We start from the raw sequence: 16,506 nt of genomic DNA, 5'->3' as shown, positions 1-16,506 counted from the left end.
AACTAATGCTCTTGTAAGAGTATACAGGTACGTAGAATATTTGTACAAAATGAAAATAAAAATCAAAGGGTATGCACGGTACATTCAATATCTGTTAATGAGGTACTAGGAAGGTGTTCCCTTGACATCGGGGCAACAGCGTTTCAGAGTTACTCCGAGGGACAGATCCTTTGGAACGACGACAGCTTGTTATCACAACAGAGCGAGGAGATAAAACAAAACACATCACTGTCTTTAACAAGCCAGCATGCAGGGACACCGTGTGCTTGCTCCTACAGGGAGTCGAACCCGTACTGTCCCCTCACACCTGAAGGAACAGCACACTGGTTCATGTGTTGATGGGGGCCATGAGAGGGGGGGTGGGGTGGATGAGGATGTGTGGGTGCAGGGTGGTGAGATCTCATCAAACTATACGGCGGTAAGTTGATTATCTGTTAAACAGCTGCAGACTTAATTTTTTTTTATCTTTTTTCCTGTCGTTACTGAGCAGACGGACAAACAGCGCCCTCTGTTGGCTTTAAATGCTTTACCTCATGAGATAAAAACTGAGGGGTGACAAGGTTAAGACTAAAGCGGATGACTACAAACTAGAAAAGCACAGCTGTAAGCGTTGATAAATACGGGGGCTCATTCTGAAAATGACTTGATGCTCGAGCAGGTTTTGAACTGAGTGGGTCATCGCACACTTCACAGTTAGAAACTTTGTACTGACTGCACCTCTGCCGAGCACGCTTACATCAGTGTTGGGAGGGCCAGTGGGCTGGAGGGGGGTGGGGTGGGGGGGTTAGTCTGTTAGGTTTACGTCCGTACGCGCTTTCTCAAGTCATAAGATGAGCAAAGAGGAAGAGGGAACAAAAATAAAATAAAAAAGAAGAAGAGAGCAGTAACACGAGCCGTTAATGTACAAAGTGGAGCTTCCAGCCTTCTGTCTCTGTGAGGCAGACGACCAAAGCCTCACATCAGAAAAGCTTAGACTTTTTGAAACAGAACAAATAGAAACACCTAGAACCACAAAAAGATCAACTTTCCATTAAAACAACAGCCAACTAAGGAACTAAACCAATCCAATCACTGAATCCTTGAGAACACAGTTATTGCTGACGTAGTGGGGGGAGGTGGAGGGGGTGAGATGAGCATGGGAGAGGGGTGAGGGTGGGATGGGGCTAGCTGTGAATAGGTCACTCCTGGGCTGGTTGTGTGTGATCAGAGAAAAGGACTGCAGATCCACGATGGGTCAAACTGGTGCTTCCGGTTCACAGACGGGTCAGGTGGCGTCTGAACCCGGAGGAGGTGAGTGGTAGTGGTGGGGTTTGGTTTCCAGAGATGACGGAATGTGCTGGTGCCGGCAGAGGGGGGCTATTGGTCGGAGGGGATGTCTCTGTCGGCCTCAGCCTTGGTGGGCTGCCCCGGGGACGGGGCATGAGGGGGGTGGGAGACGGGGGCGATGCCATGCGCCAGGGTTCCTGGAACCAGGCTCTCCACAGCGGCGCCGGTTCCCGGCAGCCCTGCTGCCGCTGCAACGTTGATCAGACCTGGAGGAAATCTGAAACAGAACCAGAGGGTTTGCATGAGAGCTGCAGAAGACCTTGTTTTAACAAGGCAACAACAGTCAACTCACAGCCCAAACACAAACCGTTTGGGTTCAGGGACCCCCGAATAACCCTCAGGTTTATTAAATTATTTTCCTTCAATTGGTCTCTTTAATGCTATGGAAATATTTGTGTAACACAAATAATAAACACATGTTCTTTAATAGTTTTAATACAATTTTTATACTTTTCAAAATGGGGTATTTTTCATTCAAGACAACACATTTTTAATTTCAACTTCCAAAAATTACAGTTTTGAGAAAATTAACAGAATCAAAAACCACTTTAAAACTTCACCTGTTCTCATAATGAACATAAATATGTTGCCACTTCATCAAATTATTACAGAAAACTCTTTACATAAAACTGAACAGAATCAGAACAGCAGTAGTCGGACTAAACCGATCGATGCTGCAGGCCGGCCAACCAGCATGCGCCCCCCCCTCCCATTTTTATTTTATAAAGCAGATGCAGTTTCCTGCATTTTGGTGTATTTTAACAGGTCAACATATACATGCTTGTAAAAAATAAATTAATAAAATAAAATTGCAGACCTTCAAGAACCGGCTCGCGGACCCCAGGGGTCTGGGGACCCCCCCACCCCACTTCTCACCTGTAGGCGGCTCCATTCAGTTCTGGATGAACCGTAGCTGCCTCCATGCTGGGCCACTGAGAGGCAGCCATCAGGTACTCCTTATTAACACAGTTCTTCAGGCTGTCCGGGATACGACCTGAAGCAAAGCAAACAGACATCACTCCTCTCTTCTGGTTAAGATAAGATCATTGTTCTAATTACTACGTTACTAGTTCAAAGCTGCCTGCAAACCAATATAAGCACATCTGGAGGGAACATTTTACCCTGACTGATTGGCTGATTTATACTCTGCAAGACGTCAAGATACTTCATCTCATTGTTGCAGATGCGTCACAAAAATTAGTTTTTATCTTGCGTCGCCTCTAAAAACCTGTTCTGTGAACAAACTCCTGGCAGAACTTTACTCTCGCTGGGCATGTGTCCACGATAGTGTGACTGGTAAGAACTTTGTGGGTATGTAATGTGGAAAATTGTGGGAACTACACTGCTATCATTCCACTTCAACTGCTCTGCTGAGGAGCCGCTGGCCGAGGTTGTTAGAAAATGCAGTCACCTTTGCACATGCTCCAGCAACACTTAAGACTGTCAAACAAATCTTTGAAAGACAGTCAAAGAACTTGTGGAAGGAGACTGCATCATTCTTGTGGACAGAGGCGACTCGAGCAGATCTCCATGGCTGTGCTGGCTAAGAAGGAGTACAACTCAGCCAGGCAGTTAGGGACTCGTTCCCACACAAACAATGGTAGTCTTCTCTCAGCTACAACTCCATCAATTTATCAAATACTGAGCAAATTAGGCATGGTAGTAGCTGACAGTTAATTTAGTCATATACTCAGAGCACTAAAATTTCATGCAAGATCTTTGTTTAAAACACTGCCCAAGGTGTTCCTTCAAGGAATGCTAGCAGTGCTTCCTCTAGTTTACTTGCCTTGGCAGGGTGCTCACTGATTCAGTTTGGAGGGTAGTCTTTACTTTTAGTCAAGTACAGAATCATTTCACGACTCTAACACTGTGAAGTAATTCAATTGTTACGTGACGATAATATTATAACATGTTCTGGTCCTAACATGTTCATGTTGGATAACATGTTCATGTTTTTATGCCATTAGTGCTTAGTCTATTTCTAGTTAACATTTTTCTTAGTTCATATATCTTAGCTCTTATTACTGTTTTTCTTTTACATTTTACTGTTGGATGTAACTGGGACCCTGTGTACACAATGACAAAGAAACTCTGACTCTATTAGATGTTCAAGTGAAAGCACAGAGACGTGCACTTCTTTCTGGTGTAAACTGGGTGATGAGGGCTTACCAGTAATGGCGCGGCGCACTTCTCTGGCTGCTTCTTCACGAGCCTCAACTGAGGCCTGCTCGCTGTACCAGGATGTGTGAGGGGTACAGATCAGGTTAGGCGCATCCTTCAGGGGCCCGGTTGAAAAACTATGGAGATTGGGGGGTAAGCTTGTTTAAAAGAGAATAGTCTTGGGTTCTACAGTACAGTGTCCACCTATGAACATTTGTCTAGTTTTGTGGCCAAAAAGCTTCAAGTTTACCTGAAAGGTTCGGTCTCGTGGACATCCAGGGCGGCCCCTCGTATCCGGCCCTCCTTCAGGGCCTGAGCCAGTGCTTTCTCATCAACCAGTCCGCCTCTTGATGTGTTCACCAGAAACGCTCCCTGACGCATCTGTGTTAGGACCAGAATTATTTACAGCTGGAAAACGTTTTAATTATAAGCAGTTCTCATTTTTATCTCATAAAAAGAAAGATAACTTCCTGCCAGCTGTTTTAGAGCTTCATGATATTTTCTGAACATTAACCAAGTCCAGTCAGATTTATTTATATAACACATTTAAAACAGGAACTGTTGCCAAAGTGCTTAACAAAAGGATCACATCAAATACAAAACAACATATAATTACAGCACCAAGAATAAAAAACATAACACAAAACATAATAAGAAACGATGAAATACTAAATCAGATCACGCCGTGTTAAATGCTAACGAGTACAGATGTGTTTTCAGGAGCGATTTAAAAGCAGGGACTGAAGAGAGTCTGTCTAATGTCGAGGGGCAGATTGTTCCAGAGTTTAGGGCCCACGAGTGAAAACGCTCCATCTCCTCGGAGCTTCAACCTGGTTTTTGGTACAACCAAAAGAAGCTGATCCGATGATCTCAAAGCCCGAGAAGGAGCATAAGGATGAAGAAGGTATGAGGGTGCAAGGCCGTTAATGCACTTAAATATCAGCAGGAGAATTTTAAAACCAATTCTGACACGCACAGGGAACCAGTGAAGGGAGGACAGAACCAGTGAAGTGTGTGTAACCAGGTGTTGCTTTTTCAGACGAACCAAATCAAATTAAAATGAGAGCAGGTATTATAGAAATACACTGATGTTGGTTGTTTCAAAGATGCACTGTTGCCATGGTATCTGACAACCACATCAGAAATCTGAAGTTTCAGGTGTTTACAAGTCTTTGAGAACAAACTCAAAAATGCCCAATTCAAGTTACCAGATGTGTGAGATCCAGGCCTGTGTGATCGATGTCCTCATCTGCATGAGCACAAACTCCTGTAGCCCACTGGGCTCAGCACGTCCACTACAAACGTGCACAGATCAATGTTCTATAAAACTAATAAACAAACATGTAGGGCACTTTGATTTCCACGATGCGACCAGTGCAGATGGATTTGTGGAACGTTGTGAATTTTGTTAATATATGAACTTCTGGACAATCCAAATGTTTGTTTCTTGCAATAAAGTAATTATTTTGGACGCTGCAGGCTCCTGTACCCTCCTGCCTGTGTGAGGTGACGGGAGCAGGGGGATGACTCAAGGAGGGAAAAAGAAATTGTGTGTAGACCCAAAATATTAATTATACCAAAACAGAGGAGCTGCCCAACGTTAGCTCATCACTGCTGCTTCCCCACATGAAAACACGTCGGCAAGACCGACACTTCAACTTATTAAACACCTTTTAGCTGCATGTGCAAGTTAACATATTACACGAAAACTTGAACAAAGAAAAGTCAGCCCAATTTAGTAAAGTTTTGCTAAAACACAAAGATAGTCGAGCTGAAAGCTGACCAGCAAAACTACTGATGGAGAAAAAAAGTGATGATTGCCAATTAAAAACAGAAACAGCCTCTTCCTCCTCCTCCTCATCTTCAGTGAGTCAAGTAGGACACAGATATAATACAATTGTTTAAAGCTATATTTTATGAACTATAAAATAGAGTTGATTTCTACGTTTATATTTGAAGCACCTTATTTACAAAAATCATATTTTTTGCTCAGATGTAAGACTCTTAAGATACTTTATTTAAAAATAAACAAAACACTAATGCATTATGAATAAATGACTCGCAGGACGATTTTTAAGCACCTAAAAAAGACCGACTGTTCAGTTGTTGCTGCATCTAAGAAAATCTGCTAATGTCAATAAAATTGTGACTGTTTTACTCTTGAATTGTTGAAATTTTAGTAATCTGCCACATAATTAAACACATTTTTAGGTAAAAAAAAAAAAAAGAAAAAGAAAAAAAAGAAGAAGTTGTGCTTATATTATAATGTTTAAAATAAAAATTGAAAAAAAATTAATTGGAAAAAACAGATTTCATAGAGCCCTAAATTGTGTATGCAGGAAAATGTCTGAAAATCAAATATATGCTCAGAAAAAAACTATTTGGACTTGCGTTTTCTTTACGCTATAATTTAGGTGAAGTGGTGTCAACACTTTAATCACATTTATATTTAATCAACGCTACAGTCTCGATACAGAGAGCTACGTTAAGTTTCTCTTTACTACTGAAAGCTACATAAACACACTGAATGCTAACCAACCAACACAGAGTTACTGTGGACAAGTTGCTACATTATGGTTATTCGTTTAGCGGTATATGTTTATTATGTTTAGCCGAAGTGTCCCTGGGCAAGACACTGAACCCCTCATTGCCTCCGATGTGTCCCATCGGTGTATGAATGTGATAAAGCTCTGATTAGTCTCTACATATTCAGATTAGCCATGTAGAGATACAGTAGAGTGCTGTATGAAAGGGCAAATGAGGGCACACATTGGAGTGTAAAGCACTTTGAGTATCTTGGTAAGACAGAAAGGTGCTATACAAGTACAGTCCATTTACAATTTATTCTTGAAAAAGTCGTAGTGAAATTTGATTAAAGCGAGCAGAAAATGACAACTAAGAGAAGTGTAACAAAACTAGAGGCACACATTTCAGCAAACTTGCTCAATTTTATTAAAAACCAACACCACAAACTTCACTAACGTCATGAAAAAGCAGCCATAAAATAAAGGGTTAATTTAGTACGTACACGTCGACAGCTCAGCCACTCACCTGTTTGATAGTGAAGTCGTTGATGAGGTGGTGGTTGTGCTCGTTGAGGCTGCAGTGCAGGGATACGCAGTCAGAGTGGATGAGCAGGTCCTGCAGCGTGGCCATCCGCTGCAGGCCCAGGGAGCGCTCCACGCCATCGGGCAGGTACGGGTCATAAAAGATCACGCTAAATCCAAAGGCTTTGGCCCGCAGAGCCACAGCTTGACCGACGCGCCCTGAATGACAAAAGATTCAGAGGATGTAAGCGGTAAACGCTGTGCTCCGGCTGAAACTAAACTAGAAGCTTTTTTTGTTTTATTGAAGCATATTGACTAGTTTGATCAATAAAGCAAGATGGATCTAAATCCAACATAAACCTTTTCCACGCTCTTCACTTACCTAAACCGATGATGCCGAGCGTTTCGCCCCGGATTCGAGCAGCACCGCCAGCCACCTCCCTGATCTGCTCCACGCTGGAGGCGCGTGTTCCCTCCCGTAGAGCTTGGTGCATCCAGGTGACTCGCCTGTACAGGTTGAGGATCAGGCATAGTGACGTGTCGGCCGTCTCCTCCACCGAGGCTGCCGGCACGTTACACACCGCAATACCTGAGTGAAAAGAAGAATTCAGATGAGTCGACTTTGTGTCTGTGATGATTCTCTACGTTTTATCAACTCACCGAGCTCAGCAGCTGCTTTAATGTCGACGTTGTCAAAACCCGAGCCGATCCTGACAATGACTCGGAGGCCTTTAAACTTTTCCAAGTCATCTCTGGATAAAGTGATGGTGTGGTACAGCAGAGCGGCCACAGCTTCATTTAACACCTACACAGAACAAGATGAGGTTTGACTCAGCCTCACATTAAACTGCAGTGAACAGTTTGTTTTGCCTGTACAGCTTCTAATATGTAATTTATTTAAAGAATGAAAATATATTCTTCTCGTGACTGTTGCCGTGCGGGCGTTTCTCATCTACCTTCTCGTGGATCTCTTGCGTGGACTGAGCATCACAGAAGGCCACCGTCGCCACGTCTTTCAGGATTGGCATTTCCACAGTGCAGTCGCGCCCATCCAGCAGGGCCACCAGGGGCCGCGGGTGCATCGGCCCATTCAGGATGGGGGGTCGGATACCTGAGTCGACCAAAATGTACACATTAGCTACAATTAAGACTTAATCTGTAAATCTTAATTAGTAAATCAGTCTATAAATAAGAACTGAAGTTAGCAGAATATGACATTTGATTTGTGTATAAATGTCCAGAGATAAACACGATGCTAATCGCATTAACAGTGAAAAAGCCATAGAAAAGCTAATTTAGCATCTCTGCTAAGTATTGGTCAGTAACCCGTGATCAACGATGGGGTCGTTTGACTTCTTTTATATTGTATTATTTATTAGGCACAAAAATATATAAATCATTGTTTATTTTCTGTAAAATAAGCCATAGTAATTTAAGTTAAGATAATCAAAATGAATCAATAATTGTTTTATCATCACTCACAATCGACTCAAACATTTTTTACTACGCACACATACAAACAGTATGTGTTGCTCTGAGGAAAAAAGAAGCTTGAGAAGAAAATTAAGCGTTGTAAACTATTTTTTTAAATGGTTTGCTGTAGTGGCCCAGTTTATTGACGCGTTTCAGAACGACTTCAGATAAACTCGATGTTAGTGACTCAACCGTCTGCATTTTCCACATCTAGGCTTCCTGACGTGAAGCAAGTCATCACGCACTCACGCAAAAATTCCCCTGCACACACACGGCTGAAGCGTTGCACTTCGTCGACAATAATAAATCGGGCTTTTATGACTTTCTTTTTCCAACACATCCACCAGTGTCAGGGAAGCCACAAGGCCCACGTGTCCATGCATTTTGAAAGTATTAAAGCAACGTGTAACCAAATCTCTGATCAAACATGGAGCGCATCCAGGAATATGACCTATTTGGCGTTGAACCCCATGTCTGGTTAGGAATGCATGTAACCAGTGCTCCATGTGAAGAAAAACACCAGTCTGTTTAATGAATCAAGCACTTTGGGTCTTAGAGCCTGACCCAGGTTCAACTTTAAAACAAGTCACTCAATGAAACAGTATTTTATTAATGTCTTTAAAGATGGCTGTAAAAAAAAAAAAACACATCCAACATAACATTTTGGATGTTTGAATATTAAGACTTTGGACTAAAATAGTGTGATTTATGTGTTTGTGGTGGCTGACAGAGCAGAGATGCGTAAAAAAAATAAGAATATATCTCTAAAGGTTGCTTTCTTTAATTGTCATATATATATATATATATATATATATATATATATATATATATATATAAAATAAGAAGGAATGTTTAGACTGGGCAAATAATGCTAAGATAAAGACTTTCAAATCATTTGTTTAGAATATTTCTTCATTATGGAGCCCTTTATTTGCTTTAACCAAGTCAATATCAAAAACAGACTGGAAAGAAAATGTTGCCTACTACTGGTTTAGATGGGGGGGGGTGCAGGGGGGTTGTGTGTTTAAGGTGATGGTTGGTGATTTTGACACTGCAGCTGGAAAACGGGGAAGAAAACTGTTGTGTCCCTGGAAGGAGGTGGTTTGGGGGTTTATGGTGGGCTGCAATGTGACCTAAATCTCATGTCTGGAGGAGTCACTCCTTCCAGTGTCTCTGCCTGCCCCCCCACCCCCTTTTCTTCATACACCAAAAACCACATTTGGCTGATATGCACCATACAGACAGAACAAACTGAGCAACACTAAAAATGATTGAACGAGTTCTTCACCGCCCTGTCAGTCTAGTCCAGCTCTGTTAACTGCACACAATCAGGTGTCGCTGCTGTGTGACAGGTGTGTGGGTTCCACGGTGGAGCCGAGCCGGAACATTTGCTACGACGGAGAGCAGAACGTAACGGTGAGACTGCTGAGGAGGAGAGGGAGCTGGTCGCCGAGGGTGGAAAACACCTTGGCTCGCGTCTTAACTTTCCATTTGAATTAAAAGGGAAGAATAAAAATACTAAAAATACAAAAACAAATGAATAAATTGTGCACCCATCCAGCAGTGTGATTCACAGCACTTGCAAATGGCTCAGTCAGGCTGCTACACAGTGAACACACAAAGAGACGTTTGCTGTGCAGGAAAAACCCAAAGTGGTTCGTCACAAAGACACCCTCAGAAAAATATTCACCCATGCAGGCCTGCACAGAGAGTAATCTGAGTAAAGGACACTGGCGTACCCAAGGCCTATGAAGAGCAAGCATGGCCAGACACACAATACCATTCATTCAGTCTCCCTCCCTTTGCCTTTCTTTCCTCCACTCCCTCCTCCTCCTCCTCTCCCTCTGGCTGTATTTGGAGGTGAGGGGGGAGGGGCAGCAGACGATGATAATGCAGCAAGCAGCAGTACTCCACCCAGACGCAGCTAGACACACACTTCAGTTCCTTCTCAACGGCTGCAGCACCGCCAGCCAGCACCGAGCCTGAAAGAGAAACTGCACCACACCCAACGCTCAGCGCCGTCCTGCACGCAGCTCACAAATCGCAAAAACACACGGAGAAAATAGAAAACACATGCGCACCGGGCCTAACCTTGCATTATTGTGAAGTGTGTCAGCCGGTCTTCCTCCCTCTCTCCCTCTCCTTATGGCTCTTATTTTTTCCTCCCTCTCACTTGTCAGCCTGCTCCAGGCTGACTGGATCCCAGCTGTCACCCACGGCCGGCCCCTCCCCCACGCCCAGCCTCCAATCACAGGCCGCTCCATTGAGAGCCAGCCAACCAGCACTAACCTCATTAGCATACTGCGCTGGTTTGGGCCGTTGTCGTTTTTTAAAGAAACAGCTGGCCCGTTTCCCTGTAGCCTCGGCCACAACCCTTCACCTTGTCCTCTCCCTCTCACCCGTCTCCACAGACTCCATATTCGTCTGATCATCCCTCTGCAGATGCTTGAAACACCGTCTTTTAAAGAATTATGCTTCTAGCCACACGTCTTGACTCCATAAAGTTTACTTATTTTCTGTCATCAAAGTGGAACACAGTGCATTTTTTTGCCCAGCAATTGTAAAGCCACAACAGATGTCAAAATATGTGATCGTTTAGGTTTTTGATTTGAGTTTTTATGCTTCTACGTCATAAAAATATTGTTTAAAAGCTCTCCACAGCATAATGTCCATACTCGAAATGACTCTTAGGCTATGTTCACAGTGCATGTCTTAATGCTCAATTCTGATTTTTTTTTTGTTGCTCAGATCCTTTTCTTTTGAACAGTAATTCACATATTTTAAATGTGATCGTCATCAGACTTAGTGTGACCTCTCTATGGTCCTGAAACGACTCGCATGCTTCATTTACATAAGTTAATGTGGATGCTATGTTAGCATGTGTGTACTGATTCTTAAATTATTGTGCAATCACAGCCAATTAAATAATGACGTGACATGACTGTTTCACCCAGTGGTTACTTTTGACCTTGCCTCTTTCCAACTAATCCGTGTGCAATTGCACTTGTGGAACGAGAGTGGCGTCTGACAGCAACGTAAAAAAAAAGACAAAGCAACATGATTTAAACTGCATGACGATGGTATCAATATTACCAATATTTGAATCGATCTGCATACCCCTATCTCTGTGACATTCAAGTCAGTTGAAATGGAACGGATCAGACAGCGGTCAATTGGAAAAACACCATCTATGTATCACATTTAGTAGTACCACATATGAAAAGGACCAAACTGAGTAAAAACAATCAGATTTTTCACATTCAGATGGTCATAAAGAATTCCCTGAGAATAGCATATGGGCCGATTTTTATTTTATTTGGGTCAATGTTGTCTGCAGGGTGAACACTGCTATATTAAACTTTCTTCATTTTGAATACAAACTTTGTCTTTCCTATAGTCAGAATACTTTTTTTCAGCACAAACACAGGTTACAACTACAACTAATTACACGAGGACAACAAAAAGCACCTTTTGCAAACACCGGCGCATCTATCTTTTTTTTTTTTACTCTTAAATTCTCAGTCATGATGAGCAAGTACAAATATTTTTAGTATATTCTGGTTTAAACATAATCAGAAATATAAAGTGTACACAAACCATGAATAACATGGAACATTTCCGTTTCTATAAACAAAAGTGAAACATGGTGTGTGTGTGTGTCAGACAATAAGTAGAAAACTAGGATTTTGATGGCTAAATTTAAAATCATGGTTTGATGAAGTTGACAGGAAATAAAACATGCAGTTACATTATTATCGTTAGTCACTGTGATCAAAATAGTTGTGAACAACCCACATTTCACCCCCTCATGCTCTTTTCTTCTGTCATCAGTTTCCTCACAACACTCCGCTTGTGCTTCAACATCTTAAGCGGTTTCATCTAAACCAGGGGGTGCACAATCCTGGTCCTTGCAGGCCACTATCCTGCATGCTTTAAATGTTTCTCTGCTCCAACACACCTAGCGGTAGTTTAAATCAATGAGCGTCTGCAGACCATAGAGAGAACCCTTGAATCACGTGAGTCCAGAACAGGATTGGACAGTCCTGAACTAAACAAAGCGTAAACCTGAGCTGAAAGGGTCCATGTGTACAGTGAGCTGTAGCTTCTGCCGTCTTTTTATCTTGAATAGAAGAAAGGAAGTTAAAGTTAACTAATGTGATTGGCCAACATTAGAATATCATGGAAAAGTTGTTTAACTTCCATAATTCCATTCAAAAAGTTAATCTTTAATAGATGATAGATTCAGGGCCCATATTTTAAACAATTTCAAGTATTTATTTATTTTTACATAATTTGGGCTTCTAGCTCATGAAACCCATGAAAACAGGATTTTAAAAAAATTGAATACTGTGAAGACATCAGCCCACACTTCAAGTTTTTACAGAAAAAAAAAGAAAAAATTAGGATCACGACAAATCAATCAAAATATGGTACTTTCAAAACAATATGTCAATCTTCAATACTTGGTTGGGAATCCCTCTGTCTTAATCACTGCCTCGATGTGATGTGGCGTTGAGTCAATCAGTCTGTGGCATTGACTGGGAGTTATGGAAGCCCAGATTTCCTTGATGCTGTCAGCTCTTCTTTGTTGGGTCTGGTGCTCCTCATTTTCCTCTTGAGAATACCTCATAGATTCTCAATGGGGTTTAGGTCCGGCGAGTTGGCTGACCAGTCAAGCACTGTGGCATGAGCATCAAACCAGGTTTTGGTGCTTCTGGCAGCATGGGCAGAGGCCAGGTCCTGCTGGAAGATGAAATCTGCATCTCCATACAGATCCTCAGCAGAAGGAATCATGCAGTCCTCTAAAACATTCTGGTACTGTTGCGGTGACCTTGGATTTAAAAAAGCAGAGTTTACCAACACCTGCACCGGACATTGCACCCAAATCATGACTGACTGTGGATATTTCACACTGGATCTCAAGCAGTATGGGTTCTGTTCCTCACCCTTCTTCCTCCAAACCTTGGACCTTGATTTCTGAATGAAAGGCACATTTTACTTTCATTGGAAAAAAGGACCGAGAAACCCGACAGATGTAGTCCATCTCCCAGATGCGTCTGAATGTGGTGGTTTTTGAAGCTGTGACTCCTGCCTCATTTCACTCTTTCTGGATCTCTGCCAGATTATGGAATCTTCTCTGCTTGATGATCTGCTGAAGCCCACGGTCATCTCTTCTGCTGGTGCATCTTCTCCTGCCACATTTTGCCCTTCCACTAGACTTTCCATTGATATGCTTGGACACAGCACTCTGTGAACAGCCAGCCTCCTTAGCTATGAACTTTGTGGCTTACCCATCCTATGGAGGGAATCAATGATGGTCTTCTGGCCAGTTATGTCTGCAGTCTTCCTCATATTGAACCAAACTGATTCAATTGAACCAAACTGAAGCAATTTAATGACACCTGGGGAAACTGTGCAGGTGCTTTGAGTTTAGTAGATGATTAGTGTCACACACTCAGTTTAAAACATTCATGCCCTGCAAAATTAGGGCTGATTTCTCCACATTATTTTTTTTTAAATCCTGTTTGAGGGTTTTAAGAGCTGGAAGCCCAAATTATGTAAAAAATAAATAAATAAATAAATACTTGAAATTGTTGAAGCTGTGGGCCCTGAATCTTATCTACAAAAGATCAACTATTTTAAGTCAGTTGCTCAGTGGCTGTGAATGCACACAGACACACACGTTGGTCACGGGTGGGGGTGGACGTTGATCACTACTGGCTGTGGATGGGCATCATCACGCATCTCAACCAATGAGAGCCTGCGCAGCGATGCGCTGTGAAGGAAGACTTATTAGTTTGTTATGTAGCTTGTTATTCAGTTATTCATAAAAGTTCAAGACAAACAACTGAACTTTATTTGTAACTGAAGACGTTTCGCTTCTCATCCGAGGAGCTTTCTCAATTCAAAGAACAGAGTGTGGGGTTCGAGTTATAAAGCTGAGGTGGTTCTTCTGTAAGCTAGATGCATATGGAGATTACCCTCTCACTCTATAATCTAGCAGAATCTAGTAGAACACCTCAGAACCCCACACTCTCTTGTTTTTTTGAACTGAGAAAGCTCTTCGGATGAGAAGAGAAACGTCTTCTGTTACAAAATAAAGTTCAGTTGTTCAGAACTTTTTTGAATTTACAATGTCCTGGATGACTGAGAATCTTCACCAGCGTATTGCCAGCTCGTTATTGTTCTCATCAGAGCAGTATGTGTTAAAGTGAACCCAGATAATCCTTAATTTGCTCCATTTCTACTGATGGGTACAAAGACAACAGATGAAGGACAAAGCTGGGACAGCCAGCACAGGAGATATTAGGAGCTTTGTTAAAAATCCAGGCCCCGTCCTTCTATACATCTTTATCTGTAACATACAATTGAAAAATGGTTAAGATTATTTAATGTCATCCATATCCACAACGCCTTACGGAGGTCTTCAGATGTTGATGCGTTTCCACACTCTACATTTTTTATATCTACTGAACCTTTGGTTTGTGGTTGTGCAGTTTTTAAGATATATAATGATGCCTATTTGGGGCAGCTGTGGCTGAGTGTTTAGAGCGGTCGTCCTCCAATGCAAGAGTTGGGGTTCAACTCCACCAGCACTTACATGCTGGTGTCCCTGGGTAAGACACTGAACTCCTCATTGCCTCCAATGTGTGTCCCACTGGTGCATGAATGTGATAAAGCACTGATTATTCTTTGTATAAATCTAGTAGAGTGCTGTATGAATGAATAAATGAGGGCACAGATTGTAGTGTAAAGCGCTTTGAGTATCAGGATTAGATAGAAAGGTGCTACATAAGTAAAGTCAATTAAACCATTTTCTTATTATTATTGTTTTAGATCCTTGTATACCGTTTATTTAGACTTTATATTTTTGGGTTTAACTGGGACTTTGAGTACACAATTTCATTCCACCTCATGTACCACGTGACGCGAATGACAAAGAATGCTGATTTTTTTTTTTTTAACTATAAAACAGTGCCTTAAAAATGTTCTAAATATTTGAGTCGTAATTTAATTTCGTGTATAACAACGCGATTAATCGCAAACATAGTTTCGTACGCAAGATTCTTTCTCTCTTACCCTCACAAATGCGGTCAAGTCTCTGCCGCTTGACAAGTTTGGGTTTGTCCATCAGAGCCATAGACCGAGTAGTCTTAACCTGGGACAGCAAAGAACAGATCCAAGTGCTGCTGGCGGTGGTTTAATGACGTCCTCTGAGAATCACCTGCACACAAAAGGTTAGTCCCGTCAGCGAAGACGAAGAAACACGACAGTGCGCTTGATGAAAATGCGAAGGTTTAGCAAGCACAGTGCGTTCAAAGTGTTGGAAAATAGCACTTGCAATAACTTTTAAAAGATAATGACAGCCATTTACGTTTACATTTGAGTGGCGTGCGAGTGCTTTGACTCTCAGCCACACGAAACATAAAACGTCAGCTCAAGATCAGTAAAAGTGACAGAGCTAGAGCCATGTTTGTGTTTGTTGTGGTCAGTTAGCTGTGGCCACCATACTGACCATGTGTAAGCATGCTCTCTGAGCGTTTCATTCAAATCTATCCAGCAGATCACAAGGTATTTTGCTGACAAACATCTTCACAGGTGTAAAAATGTTGTGACATGCATGCCCTTGCTTTGCTTGCATAGGAAAGTTGAAATGAACAGCTTGTACCACTGCAGACTGCGACCCCAAAGAAGTAAATATGCGGTGAAGTACTTACGAATCCGTGACTTTTTAAACTACTACCGACACATATTTGAGTCGATTAGCTTAAAACAAATGAGTTTTACTTCGTGACTAGTCTTACCGTGGTTAAAGAGTGGAGGGACGAACCGTTAGGAACGACCGTCTGGTCGTCAGTAATCAGTCCGGCCTGCTGTTCGTTTCTGCTCAAACACGGTTTATAACTTTAGTCAACTTTACTTTACTTTACGCGAGGTTGGCTTGTAATAACTTCACAGTCCCCGACCTGTTAGATATCACGGTGAACGATGGATAGTGTGCTCATCTTTCCAACAAACACACCAGAAGTTACCGTTAAACTACTCGTTAGCCGGCGGTGCTTCGGGTTAGCCCGTCTGTCCAGCGTCGCCGGAGAAGTGGAGCTCGTAAATGAATGGCGGGGACGTTTTATCAGCACCGTGCAAACTTTACAACCATAAAGCTACTGTGCGTGTCTCCATCACTGCATGACCATTCGAAGCGAGCTCGGCGAAAACAAACTTTCCGAATAGCGATTTTCTTGTTGGTTTTTTTTAAGTTACCCAACTACAACCGATAGCACGGCAGCAGCTAGCTGCCCCGCTACTCGCTTGCTAACCCAAAACAACAAACACTCGGGCGCTACAAGTGCACAACATTTTTAACGACCCTCCAAACTTCACGGATATTCGAAGGAAGTCGACGTTTTGAGTTAGTGAGTTGACGCCGGGTGTGAAAATGTGCTCACGGAACTCGTTTTGTTGCGCTACATATGTGTGGGGGGTTCGCGGCAATGCTAAC

General features: G+C 42.3%; 1 protein-coding gene across 2 annotated transcripts; it reads right to left on the bottom strand.

Moving 5' to 3' along the window:
- Nucleotides 1-253: 253 nt before the first annotated feature.
- LOC119409020 (C-terminal-binding protein 1) lies at nt 254-15,147 on the bottom strand. 2 transcript variants are annotated; one of them, XM_037675881.1, is made up of 9 exons: nt 15,087-15,147; nt 7,490-7,644; nt 7,194-7,338; nt 6,916-7,122; nt 6,538-6,752; nt 3,737-3,867; nt 3,496-3,623; nt 2,203-2,320; nt 254-1,543 (listed from the first exon to the last, which is right to left on the bottom strand). In XM_037675881.1, the coding sequence occupies exons 1-9, from the start codon at nt 15,145-15,147 to the stop codon at nt 1,357-1,359; spliced, it is 1,347 nt and encodes a 448-aa protein (XP_037531809.1). In that variant the 3' UTR covers nt 254-1,356. The 2 variants fall into 2 exon arrangements, with proteins under 2 accessions (XP_037531809.1, XP_037531810.1); XM_037675882.1 differs by lacking the exon at nt 15,087-15,147 and adding an exon at nt 10,098-10,173.
- Nucleotides 15,148-16,506: the final 1,359 nt, after the last annotated feature.

Source organism: Nematolebias whitei, chromosome 4 (genome assembly GCF_014905685.2).
Source record: "Nematolebias whitei isolate Nwh7 chromosome 4, NemWhi1, whole genome shotgun sequence".
Classification (NCBI taxonomy): Eukaryota; Metazoa; Chordata; class Actinopteri; order Cyprinodontiformes; family Rivulidae; genus Nematolebias; species Nematolebias whitei.
The sequence above is the reverse complement of the archived record's forward strand: the minus strand, read 5'-3'. Positions and strand labels throughout refer to the sequence as shown.